Genomic DNA, 27,961 nt, shown 5'->3' with positions numbered 1-27,961 from the left:
AATGTGCATGGAAGGATCGCTGCTCTCCCGATCGGCCCAAGTAAACAGAAGATGAAAGAGGGCCTCAGCCTGCGTCTCTCCCAAAACCACAAACAAACAAGAGATACCTGTCCCAAAACCACGTCCCATGGCAAATTTCACTCCACCCATGGGCTTAGTCATAGGGCCTATGACTAACCCCTTATTGGCCAGGGTGCAGTATGTCAGAGGGCGTGATTTTGGTGGAGACACACAGGCCGAGGCCACCTTTCATCTTGTGTTTACACAAGCTAATAGGGAGAGCAGTGATCCTTCCATTCACATTAATAAGCCCTCTGGAGCGGTACATGGACACCCAGCATCCCATTTCTAAGTGGATCCAGGGAAGCAGTCCTCTTTGCTTGGGGCTGGGAGTCCTGACTACACCAGTTTCATACTAGCTTTGTGAAAGTGGATAGCTGTAGGATAGTTGGATCTCAGCAGGCAGAACTAACTATAGGTAACTAGTAGGTTGGGAGCACCAGTACACTTTTCCCTCATTAAAGGCTGTCTTTTAATGTTACCTCTTAAAAATGTAGACAAGCATACAAATTATGGAAATGTAAGCATTGTTTAATTTTCGCAGTTTGAATGTGATCTACAAATAACAATTAAAAGAAAAACGTTTTCTTTGTCTCTCCTTGACAAACAATGCTTACAGCAATACAAGAGTATTAAAATGGATAATTAGTATATCAAAGGGCAATGATTTGCTGGTATATGACAGTAAAAAGAGCCACAGGGCTGGGGGAATAAATTATAAATGGAATATTGCCTCTGACCAATCGTCTAAACATCACAGGAAAAAAAAAAAAAAAGAAGAAGGAGAGGAGAGTCAACTGGCCAAATATGAAGAAATAAACATGCATTGCTGGTAAGCCTTTTTGTCAGGGACCAAAACAGAACCAAATGCCTTGTTGATAACAACAGTATGGGCTGCTACTAATAGAGATGGAATGAGCGGGTAAATTAAAGTGCAGCTAGAAAAAGAATCTGCCCTAGTCAATTTAAGGTAAGGGTTTAACTTGCTATCACACTAAAACAATTTAAAATGGTTAATCTGCACCACTAGCAATCAAAATGAAATTGGGTAAAATAAAAACAGTACTCCAAATGTTTAAGCAGAGTTTTAAAATCCAAAAGTGCTGGAGAGTTAGAGCAAGCTTAGAAATAACATTTTTGATTAAGCAGAAATAATTATCCCTCTGCCCATTTAACAATCATAATCAAGATAAACCAAAATATGTGCCTTGCCACGACAAGCAGCAAAATATTAAATCCATAATGAAAAAATTAATGGGGAACATACTTTTTTTTTGCAGTGCCCTTCATGCTTTTTTTTTTCTTTCACTTAGTCTCAAACTCATCCTGGACCTACCAGCCTCTACCTTAACTTCTACTAAGTGTCAAGCCCACATACGTTGTAAACATTTGAGACATAGCCCAAAATGTGTGTTTTGAAGCGGCTTGGTCCATGCCTTTCAGTAAAATTAACATGGGCATACCACTCCAATTATCCGTTAACACTCAAGAGCTCATTTAAACAATTTTAAATAATAAAAAAAAATCTTCTTTTTCTTCAGGGAGATTTTAGAGTAACAAATATCTTCACTAAGAAGGTGTCTATACATACTGCAAATGAGATATAAAATGCATAGATGTGTTTAAATCAACTTTAGCAGACCCACAGCAGGCTCTTTACTCCACACAAAATGTATGCACCATTGGCACCTAACTGCCATCTGAAGGCTAGTTATAAAAAAGTTCAGTCCTTGGGGCTTCATTGCTCTCCACAAAATATAAGTGGGTTGGATAGCATGATCCATCCCAGTGCAAATTTCCACAACACTCCTAACTCTTCTGCTGGGTCTGGGCAAGGCACAGCCAGCTGGAATTAGGAGTTACTTAGCAGATGCATCATTGCTGGGTAAGCTCCGTCAGGCTGTCACATTCACATCCCTGAGAGAGGAAGAGCCTTGTGTATAGAGTTCAGTAGACAGCACAGGCAAGGCAGAGTCCGGCTGCACCACAGAACCTCCCTGAGCCAGGATCTGCTGGATGGTTTTACGTAGATTTGGATGTAATCGTCCATGAGTCTGACAGAAGATTTCCAGGGCACATGATTTCAGTGGTCCAGCGCTAAGATCTTCATAAAGTGGGATAGTTTACATCCTAGATGTCTAAAATAAAACAGAAGATAAAAAGGGGCATATATTAGAAGTATAACAACTCTTACTGTTATAAATAGCATGTACTATTAACCACTTCCCGTCCAGCCGCTGTTTATAAACGGTAGGACGGTGGCAGTCCAGGGGCGGGTTGCCGTTCATAACCGGCACCCGCATTTTCAAGCTGTGTGCGCTCCCTGGGAGCGTGCAGCACCGCGATCCGGCGCCAGCTGTGTCCTCCGGACACAGTGAAACACCGATCGTCGGACGGGACCTCTGTGCGAGGTCCCGATCATGTGATCACTGATTGGCTATTCAGTGATCACATGCAGAGTAGTAAGCAAGATGTCACTTCTGACAACATTGCTTACTATGTGTGAAATCTGTGAATGATCACAAAGGTCACAAGGTACAAGGCTATTCACAACAGCCTTGTACCATGTGACAAGCTGTGACCAATCACAGCTCACACAGCATTTCTCAATGGCTGCAAGAATGCAACCAGAGAGAAGGAGAAATGATTGCTTTTACATCCTTTATGGGTATAAAAGCAATCAGCGTAAAAAAAAAAAAAAAATCTTCCTCACCCCCCACAAGTAGTACTGTGTCACCATGGTGACACTGTACTGCTAGGGTGACAGTATGAAAAAAAAAACATAAATAATAATAAAAAAAATTAAATAAAAATGTAAAAAATGTTTTTTTAAATTATAATTTTTGGTTATAAACTAATTTGGGTTATTTTTTTTTACTAAAAAGATAACTTTTTAAATTTTGGCCAAGATTTATGATGAAATATTATTTATTTGCAAAATTTTATAAGAAAAACACTTTTTTCTATAATTTTGGACCTTTTCATTTATATAACAAAAAAAAATAAAAATCCCAGTGGTGAATAAATACCACCAAAATAAAGCTTTATCTGTATCAAAAAAATGCTAAAAAATTCATATGGGTACAGTGTTGCATGACTGCGCAATTGTCATTCAAAGTGTGATAGCGCTGAAAGCTGAAAATTGGCCTGGACAGGAAGGGGGTGAAAGTGTCCGGACTTGAAGTAGTTAACAAAAACAAAAATAAATAACTGCATATAAAAGAATAAACAAAAAAAAACAAAACAAAACACATTCTTAATTAAACTGGTATGCACCATACCAGTTTAATATATGGAACCTACTATGCCATAGACTGGCCAACCACTAGTAGATCAGTTACAACAGCCCAGTCTCTAGTATAAGCTTTTAACAAACCCTGGTATATATTTCTATTTATTCAGTTATACTACTTTATAAAAAAACACTTGGAGGTATAAAAATGCAGGAACCTAAAGAATCAGATATGTTTTAAAAGTGCACTTAATCTTTAAAAGAGAAGTGCGGGAATCAATAAAAAGCCTGGACTGGCTAAGTGACATCAGCAGACTAGCCTACTGTTGGCTGAATATGGGTCACAGAACTGCACAACTAAGTGCGCTCCGGTGACCCACAAGAGAAGTAGGGCCGAAAGAGCTTTGGTCCTACCTCTCCTTTAAAAGCAAAGCCCACTCAAAACTGTTGAGAACTAGCTAAACTTCATAGACCTAAAGGTCATAGAGTACATTTGATTTTTTTTTACTTTGGGACCACTGTTGAATTCTTAGAAGATTATGAGCTTCGGCAAAGTAAGAACCACTGAAAACTGAATTAGGATTTTAAGACCAACACATAAAGCTGAACTCTGGGTTCCTGTAAACGTTTACTTGGCAGTGGGCACCTGTCCCACTCTACAATGATTAAATTCTTGTTTTGTCAGAAGGCTTACCTCATTCATCGCACTTCTGGCAGCCAGCACTCTTCAGCCCTATGATGTGAGCAGGATATGGGTGGGCCTTTGGCATCATGTACAATGCAGGACCACTTGGTTCCTGCATTGTATGTGATGACTTGGAGAGGCTGTAACCACAGAAGTGGCAAAGGGAAGTGCGTCTGGTACCTGTCATACTGGGGGATAGCGAGAGGAAGTGGGGAAAAATGTATGTGCCATATATCTACTTTTTCCAATCCCCCTAAACTAAAGGAGAATTTCACCACTGCATTGTGGAAGGGGGGGCACTGGTTCCAATGCAAGCTTCCATTTTTATAGTAACTTGGAATTCAGTTTTAATTCTTAGCTCAAAAAGGTATGAACTTCTTTAAAATGATCCCTTGTAGCTTTTGAGTGTTCTTTGTTGATATAAGCTAAGTGCACGCAGAAGACAAACATGTTTCAAGTCGCATTAAATACTTTATAAAGATTTCAATTACTTGGCAGAGTAGGAAATGGCGCACTCGGGGCAAGTCTGACTGGAAGTTGTGTCGCACCACAATCTGTAACCAGCGGATTCGGATTTCTGTGTTCATAGTAGCCAGATCAGAAGAATAGCACAGGGACAGCTGAAGCATCACCTCTAAGTAAAAGAAAAAAGAAGGCTCAGATACAACATGCCTGGTCTACCAGTGTCTTTACTCAAATCTAGCTGCCTGCATTATTTCTACAAGAAAGCCAACTGTCTACTGAGGAAATGTAAACAAACGTGTGGATTCTATTGCTGCCTCGAGTTTGTCAACCACTTGCCCTCCAGATAATTTACCCCCCTTCCTGATCAGGCCATTTTTTGCGTTACGACGCTGTGTTACTTTGACTGACAATTGCGCGGTCATGCAACACTGCACCCATTTTAAATTTACATCCGTTTTTTCCCAAGAATTGAGCTTTCTTTCTGTGGTATTTGATCACCTGTGTGGTTTTTATTTTTTTGCGCTATAATAAAAAAAAAAAAAAAGACCGACAATTTTGAGAAAAAAAAACAATATTTTTGACTTTTTGCTATTAAACATGTCCAGTAAAAAATTTTTTAAAAATCTAATTTCGTCATAAATTCAGGCCAAAATGTATTCTGCTACATGACTTTGCTAAAAAAAAAATCTCAATACGTGTAAATGAATTGGTTTACATGAAAGTTATAGCGTTTTCAAATGGCGGTATATATAATGTAATTTTTTTTTTTTTTACCAGTAATGGCGGCAATCAGCGACCTAGAGCGGGACTGCGGCAGGCATTCTGACACTGGGGGGAACTGACTTGGTGTCACTGACATCCCCAGTGACACCAATACAGTAATCAGTACTAAAAGAAAAGCACTGACACTGTACTAATGGCACTGGGCAGGAAGGGGTTAACATGAGGGGCGATCAAAGGGCTAACTGTGTACTGTTTCACTATGTGCTGTGTCCGTGCGCTTCACTGTAAGCACACTACTTTAGATGGTTGTGCTGTGCACAGCCATCCAAAGCAGTGTGCTGGAGCTGACAGGGAGGAGAACTGTTTTGTTTACAAACAGTTCTCCTGTCGGAAATGCTCAGCAATCACCGACAAGTAATCACCGGCCAGGACCTGGTGATTGACAGCCGTGGCCACGAATGGCACGCGCTCTCTATCCGGAAATGCAAAATCATGTATATATACATGTGATTTTGCACACCCGTGCCACCTTGTAGCAGTATTTCTGCTATAGGGTGGTCGGGAAGTGGTTATTACCATGTTTTTGTTGAGCTGAAGTAATAGTAACAGAGTTGGCAGTAAAAAGTTCTTATTTTCGACCAGAAACTGACTGGTTGCTATGGACAACTGCTCTGTATATATTATTGGCAAGCCTACAATTTTACAAACAGAGGTTAATTATCAAGACAGATGTTATTTTTAACTCACCATTCTCTACTAATGTTCATATTTTTTTTTATTTTTTAAGACAATGTTAACTTCAGGTAAACTGCAATTTTTAAACATGGTGATACTAGGATTCTTGTACTGATAACCATTAAGAAAGACAACCATGTGAGAATAGCAGCATATGTATAGCTACAATAAACGTCAAAGCTACTAATAGTAATATAGCTTGCAGTCACCTGGTCGCAGTGGAGATTGATCTAACAGCTTGTCCAAAAAGAGTACAGTCTGGAAAGTTTGCCAATCTGCGATATTGACAAAGGTGGCAGCAGCTTCAATATCCAAAGGTTCAGCCATCCACAGCTGATTCAATGCTTCCACTGAAGAAGTGAACACAGATCCCTGAGAAAGATCTGGCTGGGTCAGGGGAGGTCCTGGAGCATTAAGCCAGCGATCAAAGTCTAGACCTGACATTGGTGAAAACATAATGAGGACACATTTTATATACGAGAAGAAGTATATGTTTTACCTATTACCTTATCTTACCTTCACTATATGATGGACTCTCACCCCTTAAATGAGGGAAAAAGCTGAGATAGGACTCCAGCAGATCATTCGCTACAACACTGTGGAACTTAAACCTCTCAATATAATCCTGAAAGGCAAAGAGTGGAAATGATTTTCTAGGAAACAAAAATTAAAGTCAATTATAAAAACACAAATATATTTTAGAGTGCAACTAGCAAAAGTTTGTTAAAAGGGCATAATGAAAATAACTAAAATAATGTAAAAACAAATTAAAGGATTTCAGTAGATATTATATGGCAATGGGAAAACATGGACTTTGGAAATGGACCCCAGCAACATGTAAAGTTTGTCTCGAAGGGTTGTTATTAGGTATACTAAACCTCAATCTTAGAAAAAACTGCAACCTTTTAAACTGTACATAGAAGTCTGTTGGAATTAGTACAGTATCTTCATGATATTCACCTCCAATTATGATGCATGCACAATGTTTGCATGTAAGTTAATTATCCAAAGTTGTAAAGGGAATCTATGCCTAGAATATGTACACTAAAATACTTATGTATTCCAAACAAGCTGTAAAAGCACTTTAAAAAAAGCACTTATTCACCTCTGTGGGCACGGAGGATAAAATCATCTTTAACCAATTGCCCTCCTAAGGATTTGCCCCCTTTCCTGACCAGGCCTTTTTATGCTATTCGGCAGTGCACTATTTCAACTGGTAATTGCACAGTCATGCAATGCTTTACCCAAACAAAATTTACGTCCTTTTTTTTCCCACACAAATAAAGCTTTTTTCAGTGGTATTTGATCATCTGTGTGCTTTTTATTTTTTGCGCAATTAACAAAAAAAGACCGAAAATTTTGAAAAAAAATATTTCTTACTTTCGACTATAAAAAAAATATATAGTAAACTCATAAATAGTCATAAATTTATGCCAAAATGTATTCTGCTACATGTTTTTGGTAAAAAAATCCCAATAAGTGGATATTGATTGCTTTGTGTGAAAGTTATAGTGTCTACAAACTATGGTATACATACTGCAATTTACACCATTTTTTGCAACACAGCGCTGCACTAGTTCAACTGACAACTGCGCGGTCATGCAATGCTGTACATAAATGAAATTTATGTCCATTATTTCACACAAATAGAGCTTTCTTTCGGTGGTATTTGATCACTTGTGTGCTTTTTATTTTTTGCGCTATTATTTTTGAAAAATAATATTTCCTCATTTGTCATGAAAAAAATATCTAAAAAACGCAAATTTCATCATAAATTTAGGACAAAATGTATTCTGCTACATGTTTTTGGTAAAAAAAAAAATCCCAATAAGTGTATATTGATTTCTTTGTGTGAAAGATATAGCGTCTACAAACTATGGTATAGATACTGGAATTTACACAGCTTTTACTTTCTGACTGCCACATTTCTTGAGGTGCTAAAATACCAGGACAGTACAAACACCCCCAAATGACCCCTTTTCGGAAATTAGACACCCTAAGCTATCTGCTGAGAGGCATATTGAGTTCATGGAAGATTTATTGTTTTTCCACACGTTTTTGGAAAATGACAAAAACTTTTTTTTTTTTTTTCCCACACAAAGTTGTCACTTAACCTCCTTGGCGGTATTCCCGAGTGTAGCTCGGGGGAACATTTCAGTACCAAGAGCGGTAACCCCGAGCTACACTCGGGAATACCATGCGGCACTGCTCCGGCATGTGTTCTTAACTTACCTTACCCTGCGCTCCCACGATGTGTCCCCTGCAGCGTCCCTGGCCATCTCCTTCGGCCGATGCCGACATCCGGCTTCTGTGTCCTGTCCCTGTGACGTCGGGACGTACAGGCGCCGCCGGCGGCGGGAAATTTAAAAATTTTAAATAATGTAATTTTTTTTTTTTCACATTTTACATAGTAAAACATTGCTGTCTCAACCAATTTCACATACATTTTGTCCCGAGTGCTTTGACCTGTGCCCTGCCTGCATTTTGTCTGTTCTTTCTGCCTGGAAACTGAGAAACGTCCATGACGTCCAAAAAGTGTCCCTTTAGGTCAAAAGCGGTTTAGATCAGCTAGAGAACAGCGATAGTAAATCAGAACCACTTGCAGAATTGAGTGATAATGATTTGTGGGGAAATTCGTCATCAGACACTGAAAACGATTTTGCGACTTTGCTCAGTGATGTGCAAACTTGGCACTATATTTCAAATTTCAGTGTTTTCGGTTTGATTATATTATTGAATTAAATGTATTATTATTATATTATTATTTTTTATGATTATTTATTAAATTATAATTTATGATTTTGTGTTTCAAATTTTATCATACCGGGGATGTTTAATAGACTCTTGTTCGGACAGATTTCAGTGAGTTATTCCTAAATATTACAGCCTACAATAAAAAAACTACATATTTCCATGCAAAATAATGGTACCGCTTTCAGCACCAAAAATTTGAAATAATCATACCGCCAGGGAGGTTAAATGATATATTGTTCACACAAGCCATGGGTATATGTGGAATTACACGACAAAATAAATTCTGCTACTTCTACCGAGTATGGGGATACCACATGTGCGTGACTTTTTGGGAGCCTAGCCACATACAGGAGCCTGAAATCCAATGACCACTTTGAAAGCCTGAAGGCGCATAACTTCCGCATTTCACTTCCTCACTACCTATCACCATTTCGAAGGCCCTGAAATGCCAGGATAGCACCTAACCCCCCCAAATGACCCCTTTTTGGAAAGTAGACACCCAAAGGAATTTAAAAAGAGGCATGGTGAATATTTTGCAGATCTATTTTTTTCTCACAAGGTTTTGAAATTTAGAAAAAGAAAAAATGTTTTTGTTTTCTTTCTTCCTTTTCCAAAAGCTTGTGGCAACAAACGAGATCTGCAAAATACTCACCATGCTTCTTATCAAATTCCTTGGGGAGTCTACTTTCCAGAAAGGGGTCATTTGGGGGGGGGGGGGGGGTGATGGTGCTATTCTGGCATTTCAGGGACTCCGAAACTGTGATAGGTAGTCAGGAAGTGTAATAAGGAAAGAAGGCCCTTTAAAAGCCTGAAGGTGCTTATTGGATTTTGGGGTCCTGTACTTGGCTAGACTGCCAAAAAGTCTCTCACATGTGGTGTCCCCATACTTGGGAGAAGTAGCAGAATGTATTTTGGGGAGTAATTCCACATATACCCATGGCATGTGTGAGCAATAAATCATGTAAGTCACAATTTTGTGCAAGAAAAAAATAATTTTTTGGGGGATCATTTTCCAAAAACTTGTGGTAAAAAAATAAATTCTTCTATTGACTCAACATGCCTCTCAGCAAAATGTTTGGGGTGTCTACTTTCCAAAAAGGGGTCATTTTTTGGGGTGGGGGCATTTTATGCCCAGCATTAGAAGTTTATGCCTCACATCACTCACTCTTCTAACCCCATGATGACCAAGCCTTTTCTGACAATTTTTGTTCACATGAAAAAAATTAATATTTTTTGCTAGGAAATTACTTTGAACCCCCAAACATTTACCCTAGTGAATAAAATGGTGGGTACTGCAATGTTTTATAAACAAATTTAAACGATAGTGCCGTGCTCCTAATTACCAATAAAACATTATATAACAAATTTCATATCTCCCAAGAAAAATATATAAAACAATACAAATATAAATAATCTCTATACGTGTAATTAATAGTGATAAACGTCCATTGTGATAATGTGATACACAACCCATAAAAAAGTGATAATAAAAAAGTCTCTCTAGTGAAGAAAGTAACAAATCCAAAGTGAGAAATCACAATTCCCGGTGACTTCTTATTGTATTCTCAATATGCGCTCACCTCATTTAAAGCCTACTGAAAGGCTCAACCAGCTTTTGTTCACCAAATGGAACTATAAATCATATATTGCACCATAGCAGTAGTGGTGAGTATCTACCAATTGCTGTTCCAACGTGGCTCTCCTCTCCACGTTGAAACACATTCACAACTAAAACTTCAAATTTCTTGCCACTTCTGGGTTCTGACATCACACAGTGGGAGGAACAAGATCAGTTCCTTTTACTGTGTTTACTGAAATCAATGCCGCCGCTCGTGAGACCACCCCTACAGCCACCTGTAATGGCTTTTATAGCTGCTATGATTACATTTACAAGGAAGGGAATCGCTGGCTGAAGAAAATGATAACTCGATAATTGCTGCAGCTGCAGTAATAACCAAGACTTCACCATTCCAATCCAAGTGGTTAATATGGCGCAGGCCACACCTGACAATTAAAATGGCACAGGGAGCTTTGTTGATTTCCCAGTTTATCCTTACCCTGAGGAAGGCATCAAAGTTGTCCTGGTCCCCGCATAACTGGGACAAATAGTGCACAAAGCAAAAGCCCTTCTCATAGGTGAATAAGTTCATGAGGTTACTAGGGTTTACACCTAAAGACAACAAAAAAGAAATAAGACAGGATATTATTTTTAGCTATTTGTAAATATGAAAATAAAATTGTTAATGTCAACCTGAAAAAAGTTAACTTTAATTCTCAGGCCCCAATAAGAGGCTATACTTGCATTCCCTTCCATTGCTTCCTTATTTTTCCAGGAAAGTAAACTGACATACCTGGTATTTCCGGGCGTATGACTCACTCTTTTTCCCAAATGACAGTGCTGATCAGGCACTTAGAATGTCATATGGGGGTGGAGATCCCTAAGCCCTGTGCTCATCGCTCCTGATGTGAGGTGAACTTAGTGACAGGGGAGCAGAGTAGGTTAATATAAGCAGCTGTGGAGGCTGGCATTCGTTACCCAGTTGTAAACACGTTCACCTCAATTCTGCATTAAAGCGTATATCAAAAAACACTTTAGTTGGCTAAAAATTTACAAAAGTTCTTACAGACTTTTTACCTGGATCCAGTTTGGCCTGCAATCGGCTGAATGGTATATCGTGACCAAGGATTCGGATCTGTCTGTGCAAAGCTTCAAGTCGAAAAGTTGTCTCTAGACACGTGAAAGCAGCACCTGTCAAAACATAGAACATGGAGTTACATAGGAAAGAAAAAAAAAAAAACACACCAAATACACATTAGGATGAAACATGCAGCTTGATTAAAATTGTCCTGTCAGACCTATCAATATACATTAACGCAGAATCCATGAAATACATGGATTTTCAGAGATTACTAAAAATCTTATGTTTTTCATTTCTAAACTCTAATGAAGGGAGACTGTAGAGGACAAATGAAAGTAATTATTTATGTTCAAAGTAGTGATTCTGTAAGATAACCAATTTTTAAAGTAGATGACTGTTCTAATTCCAGAGTGGCTGCTACATGCAAGAGTTTAGATGGTACATTTGCTGCTATTAAGGCCACAAAGAGCTGTAAGGTAAGCTTTCAAACAGGTATTTGAAAAAGGGTCAAGATATGTGATTTTAGCACTTACTATTTCTTGGAGTTCATTAGCCTCCTTAGAGGTCTGATTATGTCAGTATTTCTGTGCTCAAAGCGGTACATTTTTTTGCATGGAAATATGTATTTTTTTTTTATTGTAGGCCAGTAATTTTTAGGAATAACTCACTGAAATCTGTCCATACAAGAGTCTAGTAAACATCCCGGGTATGATAAAATTTGAAACACGAAATCATAAATTATAATTTAATAAATAATCATAAAAAATAATATAATAATAATAATATAATAATACATTTAATTCAATAATATAATCAAACCAAAAACACTGAAATTTGAAATATAGCACCAAGTTCCCACATCACTGAGTAAAGTCGCAAAATCGATTTCAGTGTCTGATGAATTTCCCCACCAATCATTATCACTCAATTCTGCAAGTGGTTCTAATTTACTACCGCTATTTTCTAGCTGGTCTAAAACCGCTTTTGACCTAAAAGGGATGCTTTTTGGACGCCATGGACATTTCTCAGTTTCAAGGCAGAAAGAACGGTAAAAATGCAGGCAGGGCACAGGACAAAGCAGTAGGGACAACATGTATGTGAAATGCTTTGATACAGTGATTTTAGTGTATTTGGTATTATACTGCTGCCTACCGGAGAATTTGGACGCTGTCAAACAAAAATTGTGGCCAGCCCAATATACCCCCTCCTACTCCCACATGCCTCATTTTTGTGGAAAAACAGTATCTAAAAGCATGAACATAGAAACAGGGGATGAACCTGTGTTCTGAATGGACCTCCAAAAAAATCAATTTTTACGGTAAGCCTAAAAATCCCCAAATTACTTCTAGTTCATTGAGGAACACAAGAATTCAGAAACTGTCAAAGTCACACTGCTGCCTACTGGAAAATTTGGAGACTGGCAAACAAAACTTGTGGCCAACCCAGTAGAACCCTCCTACTCCCAACATGCCTCAATTTTATGGAAAAGCAGTACTAAGAGCATGAATACAGCCAAAGAGAATGGACCTGTGACCTGCAATGAACTTTAAGAAATTGGTTTTACATTAAAGTGGTTGTAAACCTCAGTCATGAAGTCTGAACAAGGCACATATATATGATGTAGTGTTTACTTGTCATTCTCCAAAGCTCTATGTGAAGTTTCTCTCTGATGCTTCTTCCTGTTATCAGCATGTCTACTCAGAACACAGCTCTGCAAGTTTCTTTGCAGGTAAACAAGTAAAATGCCTTAGATTGTACGCCCCTTGAGGGTTAAGGACTGATGTGAATGTATAATATATATATATGTAAAGCGCTGCATAAATTGACGGCGCTATATAAGTACCTGAAATAAATAAATAACATTTTGCAGTAGAATTTGTTTCATCTCTGTGTCTCATCTGAGACTACTCACTTCACTGTGTATATGTAAGAGTTTACAACCACTTTTAGAAAAAAAATAAATAAATAAATAAATCACAAAAAAACACAGGAATTTATAGACTGCTGGCAAGTTTAAAAACAAAAAACAAAAGAAATGGGGACACCTCACAGCTCAAAGAGCTGCCTGAAGAACCTCACGTCTGAAGCTGGCATCAGATTACCTGTAAAATGAATTACCTGTAAAATCCATTTCTTGTAGTACATCATAGGACACAGAGTAGGCTATTCATGACTATGTGGGTTATCAAACAGCAAGTCCTCCTCTATATAACCCCTTCTACACAGGAAGTACTTCAGTTTCTGTAGCAAGCAGTGAAATTCCAGAAAGCGCTGCCCTGTGATGTAGGATAAATTTTCTTTATCCTACATCACAGGGCACAAAGCAGGCTATTCATGACTATGTGGGATGTCCTAAAGCAATAAAATATCTGAGGGGTGAGTGACACCGTAATAACCACTATCAATCCCAAAGGTCCTAATCAGCAGTACGTGACACGGTGAGGCCAAAGGCAGAATCATCCGCAGCTCTGACATCCACCGATAAAACCTTGTAAATGTATGAACCAAAGACATTGTAGTGGCCTTACAAACTTGAGCAACTGACGCCTGGTGGCGGATAGCCCAAGATGCCCCCACACTCCTGGTAGAGTGTACTCTCACCCTCATAGGCTTGAAAGAGTAACTGGCAGATCCAATGAGAAATAGCTGGTCTGGATACTGCCTGCCCTTCCTGGGCCCTTCTGGCAGTGCAAACCAGGATTCCTGACCTGTGCCACCAAACTCGAGTAAATCTCCTAACCACCCGAACTATATCCAGAGTATGCAACAATCTTTTCCCTGCCACCAGTGGACTAGGAAAAAATAAAGGCAAGACACTGTCCTGATTCAAGTGAAAACTAGAAACCACTCTAGGCAAGAAAGATGAATGAGGATGCAAGATCACCTTATCGTGATGCAAGACCAAGAACGGCTACTTACATGAAAGAGCCTCCAGGCTTTGACACTCTCTTGCAAGAGTGCTAGTAACCAAAGAAGCCACCTTCCGAGTCAAAGGACTAAAAGTCTCTGGAACTGGTTCAAAAGGTGGCTTCTGCAAGGACAGCCAAGACCATGTTCAAGTGGGACCGTCCACGTTACATTCTACACGAAGTATGAATCAAGGAGTGAGAAACAATTTTCTCTGGGAAAAAATGGATAGAGCCGAAATCTGACATTTAAAAAGGTACTGAGGACCAATTTCATTTCTCCTCTGGATTGGAAAAAAGGAACAAAAACCTTTAAATCAAACATTTCCACGGGTGCGGCATATAAGATTTCCAGGTCCTGTAATGGAAGCTACAACAAAAACCACCAAAAAGGATATAGCAGCTGTCAATGGCAGTATTTATTCTGGATGTAAAAAGTATATGTTGGAACCATACAAAACAATGCATATGCCCAACCCAGACCACCCCTCCACCCTTCCCCCCTCACCTCCAACTGATCCCCCCTACCCAACACCCATCACCCCCAGCTAGATACCCACCCGACTCTAGGGCACCCAGAGCCACCACCACCCACTCCTCCTTGTCTTCCCCTGGTCCCCCTATCCTAGAAATGCTTTCTAGTAGCAGTGCCAAAACTGAAGGATGGTAAGAGTCTATGTTAGTATGAATACTCGGCTCAAGTCCGCAATAGAACAACATAGTCCCAATACAAGTAATGCCGGGTGTAACACCACTTGGGGGAGGAAAGAGCGGAGGGACAACTACAATTCCCCACTTGAGGTGGACTAATTAGCTCATGGTGTGCCCAGCCACTCAATGCCGCTACTCCCTCCAGAGTGCAGTAGTTACTCAGACACCATCTGGGCTACCCCAGGGTCGACAGGTCAAGCCCACCAGAGTTGCACAGTATAAAGGTAGCTGAATGACCCATACACAGCCTGTATGACGCAGGTGGGTTCTTCTAATTACAACACAATAGTATATATGGAACAGGCTCTCAGGGAGACCTCTCAGGATAGGAGGATGTGATCCCTTCCGCCTACATGTTTTGCCCCTCCGACTGGCCAGGGCTTCTTCAGGGCGTAGGCCTCCATGTCCAGTCTGGATAGTATGTGCTGTTTCCACACATCCATGCATGGACACTGTGAACTGCGGCCACAGAGCTAAGGATGATATCCCATAATAATGGAATCTTTTACTCTAACAGCCAGTCCATCCTCCACAGTTACTTCCTTTTGTACCACTAGCCCCTCCCTCCTAGATTGTAAGCTCCAAGGAGCAGGGCCCTCCTTTCCCTTTTGTATTGAACTGTATTGTCTCCCGTTATATTGTAAAGCACTGAGCAAACTGTTGGCGCTATATAAATCCTGTGTAATAATAATAATACTAATAATAATATGTTGGCATACGCGTGGTGAGACCGGTCCATATATACTGTTATGCACTGCTACAGAGGGACTCTTTGTGGGACACTGCCCAGCATTTCTAGGATAGGGGGACAAGGGGAATACAGGGGGGAGTGGGTGGGGGTGGCTCTGGGTGCCCTAAAGTGGGATGGAGGTCTAGCCGGGAGAATGGGGGAGAGGTTGTTTGGGTTGGGCATATGCATTGATATGATTGTTTTGTATGGTTCCACCATATACTTTTTACGTCCAGAATAAATACGGACGTTGATAGCCAATGGGGTGCTATATCCTTTTTGGTGGTTTTTTTGTTGTAGTGCATTGTTCTTGGATGCATCTCCACGATGCAGGGTAAGGCACTGGCAGATATACCATTTCCAGGACAAGGCTTTGCCGTGGGTTTTTATATATACAGTAATGGAAGCTCCCTGAAGCCAGCTTCCTGGCACCTTTTGCTCTGGTGCAGAGAAAACAAGACCGAAGACCCCCCCGATCTTTCCATGCCTGGGATCAATAGCCAAGCCTTCAATCCTAGCGACCGTTAAGCAGGATACATTATTGGACCCAAAACAATAGGTCTGGGTGGACAGGAAGTGTCAAAGGAGCATCCCCTGCGAGATACACTTATGTTGGTGTACCAAGCTCTCCCAGTATTAGCCGCTAATGACTGCGGGGAAAAAAAAAATGAATTTTCTATACCTGCAACATGTACTGCCGATAAAGACAGCACATGCTATTCTGCCCCAGAAAGAATGTGGTTCACCTTTTCCTGAGCTGCACGACTCCTGGTGCTGCCCTGGTGGTTAATATACAACACTGTTTATTAAAATTTTACAAACAGTAATAAAAACATATTTACATATATACAGAAAATTATATATATATATATATATATATATATATATATATACACACACACACACACACACACACAAATAATAGTGTGTTGAAAAAAGTGAATAAAGCTCAAAATCCTTCTAATATCTTTTATTTCCATACACACAAATGCATTGGGAACACTACACATTCTATTCCAAATCAAAACATGAAGAAAAATAGATCAAATTTGTGTTGTTCTTCTAAAACAATTGAAGAAAAGTGTATATTGGACTGTTCAAAAAAATAGCAGTGTTTGTATTCTTCTTTACAAACTCAAACATTCACTATATAAACTGAAAAATGTTTGAAGATTTTGCTTTCCTCTGAATCACTTAATATTTAGTTGTATAAGCACTGTTTCTGAGAACTGCTGTACATCTGTGTTGCATGGAGTCAACCAACGTCTGGCACCTGTGAACAGGTATTCCAGCCCAGGATGATTGGACTACATTCCACAGTTCTTCTCTATTTCTTGGTTTTGCCTCAGAAACTGCATTTTTGATGTCACCCCACAAGTTTTCTATTGGATTAAGATCCGGGGATTGGGCTGGCCACTCCATAACGTCAATCTTGTTGGTCTGCAACCAAGATGTTGCACGTTTACTGGTGTGTTTGGGGTCGTTGTCTTGTTGGAACACCCATTTCAAGGACATTTCCTCTTCAGCATAAGGCAGCATGACCTCTTCAAGTATTCTGATGTATTCACACTAACCCATGATCCCTGGTATGCGATAAATAGGCCCAACACCGTAGTACGAGAAACATCCCCATATCATGATGCTTGCGCAACCATGCCTCACTGTCTTCACAGTGTACTGTGGCTTGAATTCAGTGTTTGGGGGTCGTCTGACAAACTGTCTCCGGCCACTAGACCCAAAAAGAACAATCTTATTTTCATCAGTCCACAAAATGTTGCGCCATTTCTCTTTAGGCCAGTCAATGTGCTCTTTGGCAAATTGTAACCTCTTCAGCACATGTCTTTTTTTCAACAATGGGACTTTGCGGGGGCTTTTTGCAGATAGCTTGGCTTCACATAGGCGTCTTCTAATTGTAACAGTACTCACAGGTAACTTTAGACCTTCTTTGATCTTCCTGGAGCTGATTGTTGGCTGAGTCCTTGCCATTTTGGCTATTCTTCTATCCATTCGAATGGTAGTTTTTCGCTTTCTTCCACGTCTTTCAGGTTTTGGTTGCCATTTTAAAGCATTTGCGATCATTTTAGCTGAGCAGCCTATCATTTTCTGCACTTCTTTATATGTTTTCCCCTCTCCAATCAACTTTTTAATCAAGGTACGCTGTTCTTCTGAACAATGTCTGGAACGACCCATTTTCCTCAGAATTTCAGAGAGAATCGCACTGTAAACAGCATGTACAACATTTGCTGCCTTCCTTCACTAAGGGCAATAATTGCCACCTGATTTTCAAAGAATGAATGACCTCACTAATAGAACTCCACACTGCTATGATTTTGAACATGCCGCTTTCAATTAGTGATTCAATTACAAAGAATCAGCAGCATGCATGTCATGACTGTTGGGTCTGTTGGATTTCTATTACTCTACTACACCTGCTAGTAAATTATTTGCCATGTAAAAATATTTCTACCAAAAACAGTGATTGATCAGGTTAGCGATGTCTGACTGCTATTATTTTGAACACAACTGTATGTATTTTGTAGTGCACTGTATTAAATTCTTGTGCAATTCTAAAGCCTGCTACCACACACTGGCAGTAACGAATGGGCAACTCAATGCAATAAAGCGTGGGTAAATCCATTTAATCTCATTAAAGTGGTAGTGAACTTTTTTTTTTTTTAACTTTTACCTACAGGTAAGCTTATAAGCCTTACCTGTAGATAAAATGATATGTCCTAAACGTGCACTGTTTAGAAGATATCCTTTTTTAAAGCCGACGCATGCGCTCTGAACGGCATACCCATGCCAATCCTTCGGAGTACTGTGCCGTAGCCCAGGACTCCCACGTGCATGAGTGACATCATCATGGCCCTCCCTATCAGACAGAACCTGAAAAGGAAGACCAGGTGAAGACAGAAGCCTCTGCAGCAGTGACAGTGCCCCACCGGAGGGCTTAGTTTTAAGATAAGCTTTACATAATGTGATAGTATGCAGTGCATACTAGCATATTATGACATTAACCTGCAGGGATCACTTTTCTCCTGCGGTTTACTAACACTTTAAAATGTGCAAATTCTTTTGCAGGCAGTCAAAGACAGCATGGATCTATTTACCCTTACTAGCACCATCTTTTGAAGTTGGAAGACGGATATCTTTGGCATTTTCAAACATCTCTTGCAATTCCTCTGAAGTTGTGCTATAGGGGATGTTCTTAACAAACAGAGTTCGTGCATCTCTCTCCGAGATTAAAAGCGAGTCTTATGAAGTTACACACATTTCATTTAAGTATTAAAAATATTTTCATTAAAATTAAAAATTTTGTTCAGATAACCCATCTGGAAAAATAAGCAGCTCCAGGACCACCACCTTGGAGTTCTGCTAGATTCAGTTTAGACCAGCCCCACTTTGAAAATTCATCGATTTTCACTGCAGACTAGAATGCAGGTATAGCTCTAGAAAACTACTGAAATGCAACGTTTATTTAAACTCACAGAACAAACCTTTTGTGAAGGGCTAACTGAACACATCAGGCCTACATTTCTACGACTTTGGAACATGCACCACGAAGAAGCTACTATTTACTTCCTCTAGTACTGCAAACTTTACTTATGAGGAAACTGAAGCTATTGTTGAAACAAGGATGCAAATATAGGCTTGACTGAACCCCAACCTTCCTTATCTGCTCACTTTATTAAAACTGGTGATTAAGTATTAAAAACAGTGTGTCAGCATAACAACCAGGATGCCAACATCTTTTTGGTCCCCCCAATAACAGCATCACTATAAAGGGAACAAAGAGTGAGCAGTAATTGACTTTGATTTACAGAGAGTTTCACAATCCATGCCTTAAAGTCAATTAGAATCCAAAAGATACACAGGACCTATTCTTGCTTGCTATTAGGCTAGATGTGTACATTTAATATATAATCATATTATGAAAATGTAAAAACTAGCCAACGGATCAATTTAAAAACAAAAGTACTATATGGGAGGACCAACAGATCCTATCTTATGTTCTCTGCATTTTTTGTTTTCTCTGCAGGAGTGTTGGCCTTCTCTACTTTCATCGCAAAACAAAGAACCTTCTTTCCATTTAATTTCAGGGCTTTTTCCACTTCCTCCGCAGTAGCAAACTCCACATAGCCAAACCTCCTGCAGTAGAGATGGAAAAGTGAAGGAGCTGCAGCACAGCAAACAAACAAGAGATCCCTGTGCTCAAATCCTATCCTTCCTATCTTGGCTGTTGGCAAAGAGATCCATGGAGGGAGTGCCCCATCTGGCGCAGATTTGATTGAATGCTGTACGGCTGAGGCACCACTCTGTTCGGGTGACCTCTCTGCGGCTCAGTTGGTCCGCCAACTGATTGAGATCTCCTTTCAGATACACTACTGTGATGGACTCTAGGTTTGTCTCTGCCCAGCTCAGGAGGGTTTCTGCCAGATCCATCAGTCTTGGGGACCTTGTGCCCCCTTGCCTGTTTTAAGTACGCAACAGCCGTTGTGTTGTCGGATAAGATCTGAACCTCCTTTCCCTCTACCTTTCCCTGGAAAGCCACAAAAGCTTTGAAGATTGCCAACAATTCCTTGTAGTTTGATGATCTGCCCGTGATTTCCGCGTCCCACTTGCCCTGGGCCAGGCGGTCTTCCATGTGAGCACCCCACCCTGACATACTCGCAGCTGTGGTGATTCTCACCGGGCTGACTTGCTGCCATTTTCTCCCAGCCTCTAAGGTGTGGATGTTCCCCCACCACCTTAGCGAATCCCTCACCTTGCGTGTGAGGCGGATCCTGGAATCTAAGGCTGCTTGGCTGCCATCCCAGTGGGAAAGGACATGGTTCTGCAGTATTCTGGAGTGAAACTGTGCCCATTGCACTCCGGGTATGGCTGCTGTCATGCGCCCCACTAACCTCATCACGGCTCTGACCGTGCAGGTCGCCATCCCCCGGAAGGTCTTCGTATCTTGCTGCAGTTTGAGAGCTTTTTCCGCTGTTAGGTATAAGCAGGTATTCGTGGAATCCAGGGCATACCCCAGATACGTGATCCTTTTGGAAGGTACTGGCTGGGATTTTCCCCTGTTGATTAACCATGCCAAGTTCTCTAGGAAGGATATTGTGCGCTGTACATGGGATCTCAGGCTCCTTTCTGTATCTGCAAATAAAAATAGGTCATCCAAATAAGGGAAGATGTTTATCCCCTCCAATCTTAGAACTTGTAGCGGTTCCGCTAGGATCTTGGTGAATATCCTTGGAGCCGATGACAGACCAGAGGGGAGTGCGTTGAACTGAAAATAGAATTGTTCTTCCTGCGCCTTCCAGTGCAAACCTGAGAAACGTCTTTGATTCCTCCCTTATGGGGGCGTGCAAATATGCGTCCTTCAAATCTATCGCAGCCATAAATACGCCTGGTGGCCGGAGTTCTTTCCCCGTGTGTATGGTCTCCATGCGAAACTTTTTGGGTTTCACGAACTCGTTCACCTTTTTCAGGTTGAGTATCATCCTGCAGGTTCCCGGCGCCTTCCTTCTTAGGAAGAAATGGGAGTAGAAACCACTCCCCCTCTCTTCCTCCTCCAGCTGGCAAATTACATTCTGCCTGAGCATCCCATCCAGGAGGTCTATTAATATGTCCGTTTTTCCCCTGTCCCTCGGCAGGGGTGTTGCGAAGAACCTTTGGGGGGGGGGGGGTCTTGAGAACTCTATTCTGTAGCTGTTCGGATTGCATCTAATATAAGTGTTCTGGGTGATTTTCAGCCATTGTGTGTGGAAGTGTCCCAGCCTTCCTCCCACTTGGCTCCTCCAGTCACTTGGGCTGGTTTGATGAGGAAGCCTTCCATTCCCCTTGACTCATTCCTGCCTCTCCTTGATCCCCAGCCTGTGCGCTGCCCCTGAAACCTAGTTTCCGTCGTATACCGCCTGTTGGGCCAAAACCCCTTCCGCCCTGTAGGCCTGCTTGGAACTGGAAAGCCTTTCCTTCTATCGGCCGACCTTTCCAGGACTGAATTTAGTTCTGGCCCGAAGAGGAGTTTTCCCTCGAAGGGCAGACCGCAGAGTTTGGATTTAGAGGCAGGATCCCCCTGTCAAGATTTTAACCAGATAGCTCTTCTGGCAGAATTTATAAGTGCAGTTGACTCAGCTGTAAAGCTAATAGTTTCCGCCGATGCGTCTGCAATGAAAGCCATCCTTTTCCCTAAGACTGGCAGCAACTTCCGGATCTCTTCTGATGAGGTGCCTTGTTCTAGATGAGAGCGGAGCTGCCCCAACCATACATCCAAGGTTCTGGAGACACAAGTCGTCGCTATTGCAGGCTTGAAGTTCACCACAGATGCCTCCCACGCTCTCTTCGGGAATGTGTCTGCTCTCCGATCCATTGGATCTTTCAGGGGGCCGCCGTCCTCAAAGGATAGGTCCGTTGCTTTTGAGATTCTAGAAAGAGGAGCATCTAGCTTTGGGCAAGTTTCCCACAGTGAAGCCTCTTCTTCCTTGAATGGAAATCTCCTCTTGAGGTTTTTGGGAAAGGAAAGCCTCCTTTTCGGGCTCTTCCCATTCCCTTCTGATAGTGGGCCATAAAGTAGAATGCACAGGGAATGTGCGGCCGCTCTCTCTTTTTTTTTTTTGTCGTAGACCTGCATACAGCTGGTCGCGGAGAGAGAGAGAGATCCAGTTGTTCCTCCTCCAGATCCAGAGTGTCGTAGATCACTTTCAGAAGGCCCTCCGTGTCCTCTCCTTCACCTTCCTCCGAGTCTAAAGTGCTGGATAGCTCGGTCTCTCTAACTGCGGCGGCGGCCTGGTCCCTGCTTCCTCTTTTTTCCCCTGCTGGGCAATGCCTGAAGTGCCTGGTTGGGGCTCGTCCTGGGCGGGACCCGGACACCTCTTTTATTAGCTTATCGATGCACTCTTGGCAGAGTTGCTTCCGCCAGGTGCTTGCCAGCTTCTTTCTTCCTATCCTCCACCTGTGGGCCCCCTGGGGATGAGGAACATAATGCGTCCATCCACCGTGCAGCCCCCTCGGGGCCCCTACGTGCACCCCCTAGCACCCAGAAAGCCCCTAGGGTAGTGTAGGGAAGAAGGGCAGAGGGGGGATGAGAGGGCAGGGGGGATCGAGGCCCTTACCTTGCTGCAGGCCTCCCCCGGCCCTGACAGATCTACCTCCATCCTCACCGCGAACTCCCCCTTGGTGCGGCTGCTTTTCAGGGTTAGTGGGCTCCGCCCTCTCCCTGGGGTCCTCATGCGATGGCCTCCCTCTCACGGCCGCCGGTGGAAGAAGCGGCCGTGGTGTGGGCGAGTTCTACGGCCCGCCGCCCATAACGCACATGGCGGCGCCGCTTCCTGTTACTACGCCGGAAGTGACGTCACTTCCCGGCGCCTGGAAATTACGCGATTCCAGCGTCCTGGACCGACCACCATCCATGCTGCAGAGATCCTGGAGAAGGTAGCTCACCTCAGCCCAGGGAAAAGGCAATCCTGCCCAGGTCGGCCGAGCGGGCTCTGCCCCCCTGGAGAGCCCCGCTAGGACCATTCGGGGTCTGTCACCCCCACCCCAGAGGGGCTCACACGAAAGGGACCTGACTGAAGCCCCCTCACAAGGCCTCTGCCTTGCTTAGAAAAGGAGGAGAGGGGGCCTCAGCACCTCGCCAGGCGGCCCGAAAAAAACAACAAAATGGGCGTAGCTCATTCCTGGCCGGAGGAAATACTAATACTGAGGGTCCCCTGGGAGACAGGCTACTTATAGAGGAAAAAGGTGGAGCGGGTGTTTCTTGGGAGGAGCCTATCTCTCAAGTGAGCTGTCCTAGAAGATGACTCGGGAAAAAAGATTTTAACCAGAAATACCAAATACACATTAGCAAATATGGCATGAACTTTGAAATGATGGCCAACATTGAATAGAATTAGCATGTAAAGCAGGAATTTCAGCTTCATTATCTGTCCCAGAGACCCAAGGGAACGCTATTATGCTACTATACGAACACAACTAAAAGCAGAGATATACACACACCGATTTAACAGTTTCACATAAATGACATTCAGAGCATCCCATGAGAAAAACTGTCACAGTTACCTGCATCTTTCAACTAAACTGTCAAGCCATTTAATGGTTGGTGTTATAACCAATCACACGCGCAGCACCATGGCAACTGCAGAACAGAGGTTAAAGCTGGCCATACATTACACAACTTTCCTATTCAATTTCCTTTAGATTTACCTTCAACTAAGACACGCAAGAGCCTTCCTGACTGCATACAAACTGAAAGTTTAGGTTTGACCGCATATGTTTTGGAAAATCTAAAGGAAATTGACACTTGCAGACTTAATACTACTGACAAGAGAAAACTCAACTGAAAGTTTCTTGACACTTGTACCCCTGAAGGGCCATTATATTGCCAGGTGAGAATTCTCAAATTTTCTCAACTGGAATGCACACAGCCAATATGGATTTCCTGACATTTTCATTAATCTGTGCATCTGGATATGCATAGTACATGAGAAAGGTCTATAGGTGCCAGAAACCAAGAGTCCAGCATACATCCAGCGTCACTTACAGAGCCAATGTTTTTAAATTTTGTGCACATTTGTACATAAAAATGCACACGAAACCCTGAAAATATTTTAAGAAGGTAGAAAAAAAATTTTAATGTATGAACTTTTTTTTTTTTTTTTTAAATATTTTTCAGCAAAAAACTAATGAAAACAAATGCTCAATTTCCTGGTAAAGTATAAAAAAACAGCTGTAACGGCTCAGCATTTTTACATGCCACTGTCGTACCAGTAAGAGCAGGAGCAAAAATGGGTTAAAAAGTTTTATATAAACTCGCTTAGAAATTCCCCTTGCACTTTATATATAACAAAAAAAAAAGGGGGGGGGGAGGGTCCCCAGCCAACAAAGTTATTCTGGTAAAATAAAAACTTTGCGCTTTACAAAACAAAATACCTTCATTTCCACCTTCTGTTTTCTACTTCTTTGCTTCAGGAGCACCTTTACTCTCTTTTTTGCGTTTTGCACAGTCTTTTGTGCCCTCTGAAGAGAACAGAAGTTAGCAGAGAAAACTACTATCTGTTATACAAGATGCAACATACTAAATAGAACATACCATCATCATCCTCCTCTTCATCATCATCCTCCTCCTCCTTCTCCTCATGAGATTCCTCTTTTTTGGCAGGACCAGCTTTTTTTCCCTTTAGTAACAGTTGGTGTCACTTCCATTGCTTCTTCATCTTCTTCAGAGTCTGACATTTCAAAAAGCTATTGCATATTGTAACCAAAAAACCTCAAAACACACTTTTGTAAAACGTCATCTTATTTAACCACCTCCTGTCCGGCCGCTGTATATAAACGGCTGGATGGTGGCAGTGCAGGGTCGGGTGGCCGTTTATAAACGGCCTCCCCACCCCCCACTTGTGCACGCTCCCTGGGAGCCCGCAGCACCGCGATCCGGTGCCCGCTGTGTCAGTGTGGAACACTGATCGTAGTACAGGATCTCTGTGTGAGGTCCCGATCATGTGATCACTGATTGGCCAATCAGTGATCACATGCAGAGTAGTAAGCAAGATGTCACTTCTGACATCATTGCTTACTACGTGTGAAATCTGTGAATGACCACAGAGGTCACATGGTACAAGGCTATTCACAACACCCTTGTACCATGTGACAAGCTGTGACCAATCACAGCTCTTACAGTAGTATTCAATGGCTGCAAGAATGCAGCCAGAGAGAATGAGAAATGATTGCTTTTACAGCCTTTATGCGTGTAAAAGCAATCAGTGTAAAAAAAAAATAAAAAAAGTAGTGTCACCATGGTGACACTCCACTCCTAGAGTGACAGTATGTAAAAAAACAAATATAAAAAAATAAAATAGTAAAAAAAAATGTTTAAAAATTATAATTTTGGTTATAAACTAATTTGGGATTTTTTTTTTACTAGAAAGATAACAGAATACATTTTGGCCAAGATTTATGATGAAATATATATTTGCTAAATTTTATAAGAAAAACACTTTTTTTCAAAATTTTTGGACTTTCATTTACATAGCAAAAAAAATAAAAATCCCAGTGGTGAATAAATACCACCAAAATAAAGCTTTATCTGTCTAAAAAAAAGGCTAAAAAATTCATATGGGTACAGTGTTGCATGACCGCGCAATTGTCATTCAAAGTGTGATAGCACTGAAAGCTGAAGATTGGCCTGGACCAGGAAGGGGGTAAAAGTGTCCAGACTTGAAGTGGTTAAATATGGCAATGCAGTTAAGTAGAGCAAAAAGGCTTTTTTTTCCCTTTTTAAATATGTTGGATAGAAGAGGAGAGGGTTCCATTTATTGACCATCTGTGTCAGAGAATTCCCTTCACTTCCTTCAATGTTGCCTCAACATGAAGAGGAGATATCTTTCCAATGTGAAGGATATCCTCTCAGACAGTTGTCACAGGAAAAAGTGCCCCCATTAGAAAAAGGCCTCCTGCATTCATGTTTTGGTGGCAACAAAATGTTGAATCTCCACAACGGGGACACACACGGCAAAAAAAAAAAAAAAAAAAAAAAAAAAAATCTGACAAAAGGTTTTCTTTCATTACACAAGTAAAAAAAAAAATAAAAGTTCCAGTAAAAAGAGATCTCCATTGCATGTTAAAAACAAAGTTATCACATTTCTGGCACATCAGCAAACATCAGTCATCAAAGATCAGTATTAAGTCCCAAAATTGTTCATCATTTGTGCCAACAATTCACAAGACAGCAGGCAGCTTACCCTCCTCTTCAGACTCCTCCTTTCCAGCTTTCTTCCCTTGAGGCATTTTGGCAGGAGCTTTCTTGGCAACAGGTTTTTTCTCTTCTTCAGATTCATGTAAAGAATAGAATTCCATTAACACACCAAACCACATTTCAGTGACACCATCTCTCTATTAGATATCTAGTATTGTAAGAGTGGGAGGAGCCATCCACTATGTCCATGTCTCCTTCCCCTGTAATCCCAGGGCGCGGCCATGGAAACAGAGGTGACCCGGAAGTAGAAAAGAGGGCAGCCTGTCACTTCAGGTGTCCTCAACCCACAGAGAGCCGCCTCTTTCTCTATGATTTGCCTCCTGTTCTCCTCCCCCTAGGTGGAGACCCGCCCCTTCCATCACAGCAGATGAGGATTCTGATCCCGCCTCTTCTCCGCCCCCTCGAAGAGTTCTACACCATACTCCTCCCCCCAGGCGGAGTTTCGGTCTTTTCCCCACTCTCATTTAGAGAGGTACCACGCCCCCACATTTATGGAGGTGAAAGCCACCCCCTCTAAAAAATCAATGGGAGGACATAGAGATGCAGCCCCAAAGCTTTGTGGCCCCGCCCCCATGCTCTGCAGCCACGCCCCCGTTTTCTGAGCGGTAGGTTGCAAAGTCCCGCCCCTCTCATTTGCATAAACGTTGCAGAGGATTGTGGGTATGTCGGTGTGTGATCCGGGGATGGGGGCTGAGCGGTTGTGTGTAATGTATGAGTACTGTATTCGGTGTAGGAGGTATACATTATTAATAATAATACATCTACACATACATCACAGCAGACACGTCTAGGAATAAAGGGAATGAGATGGACGGGCTCTCCATGATGTGGCCCTCACAGATCCTGGAAGGGTTTATATAGCCCAGGACACACCATAGGAATTAGGTGAAGGAAGGCTCACTACCAAGGCTGTATCACCTTGGGGGATGGTGAGGCCAGAACCAATCAGTGGTGAGTCCACCCAGACCACATGACATGAGAAAAGCAACAAACGAACATTGAAGATAAGAAGAGATGTTGTCATGTGCGACCATGGAAGGAGACTCCTGATTGGCTGGCAGAGCAAGTCTGATTCAGACTACTCAACCTTCCCTCACCAAAGTTTTACTTCACCACAGCATGTGAGGGTGCTGCACGACCCGATTCAGACTACTTTCCCCTCCCCCACCCTCATTATTCATCACAGCATGTGAGGGTGCTGCACGACCTGATTCAGACTACTTTCCCCTCCCCCACCCTCATTATTCATCACAGCATGTGAGGGTGCTGCACGACCTGATTCAGACTACTTTCCCCTCCCCCACCCTCATTATTCATCACGGCATGTGGGGGCGCTACATGACCCGACTCAGACTACTTTCCCCTCCCCCACCCTCATTATTCATCACGGCATGTGGGGGTGCTACATGACCCATTCAGACCACTTTCCCCTCCCCCACCCTCATTATCCACTTGCCTACCAGGCACTTATAGCCCCTTCCTTACCAGGCCAATTTTCAGCTTTCAGCGCTGCCGCACTTTGATTGACAATTGCGCGGTCATGCAACATTGTACCCATACGAAATTTTGATCATTTTTTT

The 27,961-nt window shown here is 41.9% G+C and overlaps 1 protein-coding gene and 1 non-coding gene across 3 annotated transcripts; both read right to left on the bottom strand.

Moving 5' to 3' along the window:
- Positions 1 to 1,132: 1,132 nt before the first annotated feature.
- On the bottom strand, positions 1,133 to 25,079 carry LOC149456106 (aminopeptidase RNPEPL1-like). Of its 2 annotated transcripts, none has more exons than XM_089685497.1 (7): positions 24,560 to 25,079; positions 11,290 to 11,403; positions 10,712 to 10,824; positions 6,417 to 6,525; positions 6,110 to 6,337; positions 4,469 to 4,611; positions 1,133 to 2,198 (listed from the first exon to the last, which is right to left on the bottom strand). In XM_089685497.1, exons 3-7 carry the CDS (start codon positions 10,802 to 10,804, stop codon positions 2,184 to 2,186), a joined length of 588 nt encoding a protein of 195 aa, XP_089541623.1. In that variant the 5' UTR covers positions 10,805 to 10,824; positions 11,290 to 11,403; positions 24,560 to 25,079; the 3' UTR covers positions 1,133 to 2,183. The 2 variants fall into 2 exon arrangements, with proteins under 2 accessions (XP_089541623.1, XP_089541622.1); XM_089685496.1 differs by lacking the exon at positions 24,560 to 25,079 and adding an exon at positions 13,344 to 13,377.
- A 1,193-nt stretch (positions 25,080 to 26,272) lies between these two features.
- Positions 26,273 to 26,338, bottom strand: LOC149456105 (small nucleolar RNA SNORD82). Its single transcript, XR_016313964.1, has one exon. It is a non-coding gene; the product is annotated as a small nucleolar RNA SNORD82 (small nucleolar RNA).
- Between the last annotated feature and the right edge of the window lie 1,623 nt (positions 26,339 to 27,961).

This window comes from Staurois parvus, unplaced genomic scaffold (genome assembly GCF_062004578.1).
Source record: "Staurois parvus isolate SC_StPar_1 unplaced genomic scaffold, SC_StPar_1.0 ptg000376l, whole genome shotgun sequence".
Classification (NCBI taxonomy): domain Eukaryota; kingdom Metazoa; phylum Chordata; class Amphibia; order Anura; family Ranidae; genus Staurois; species Staurois parvus.
Note: the sequence above shows the minus strand (reverse complement) of the source record. Positions and strands in the feature narration are given on the sequence as shown.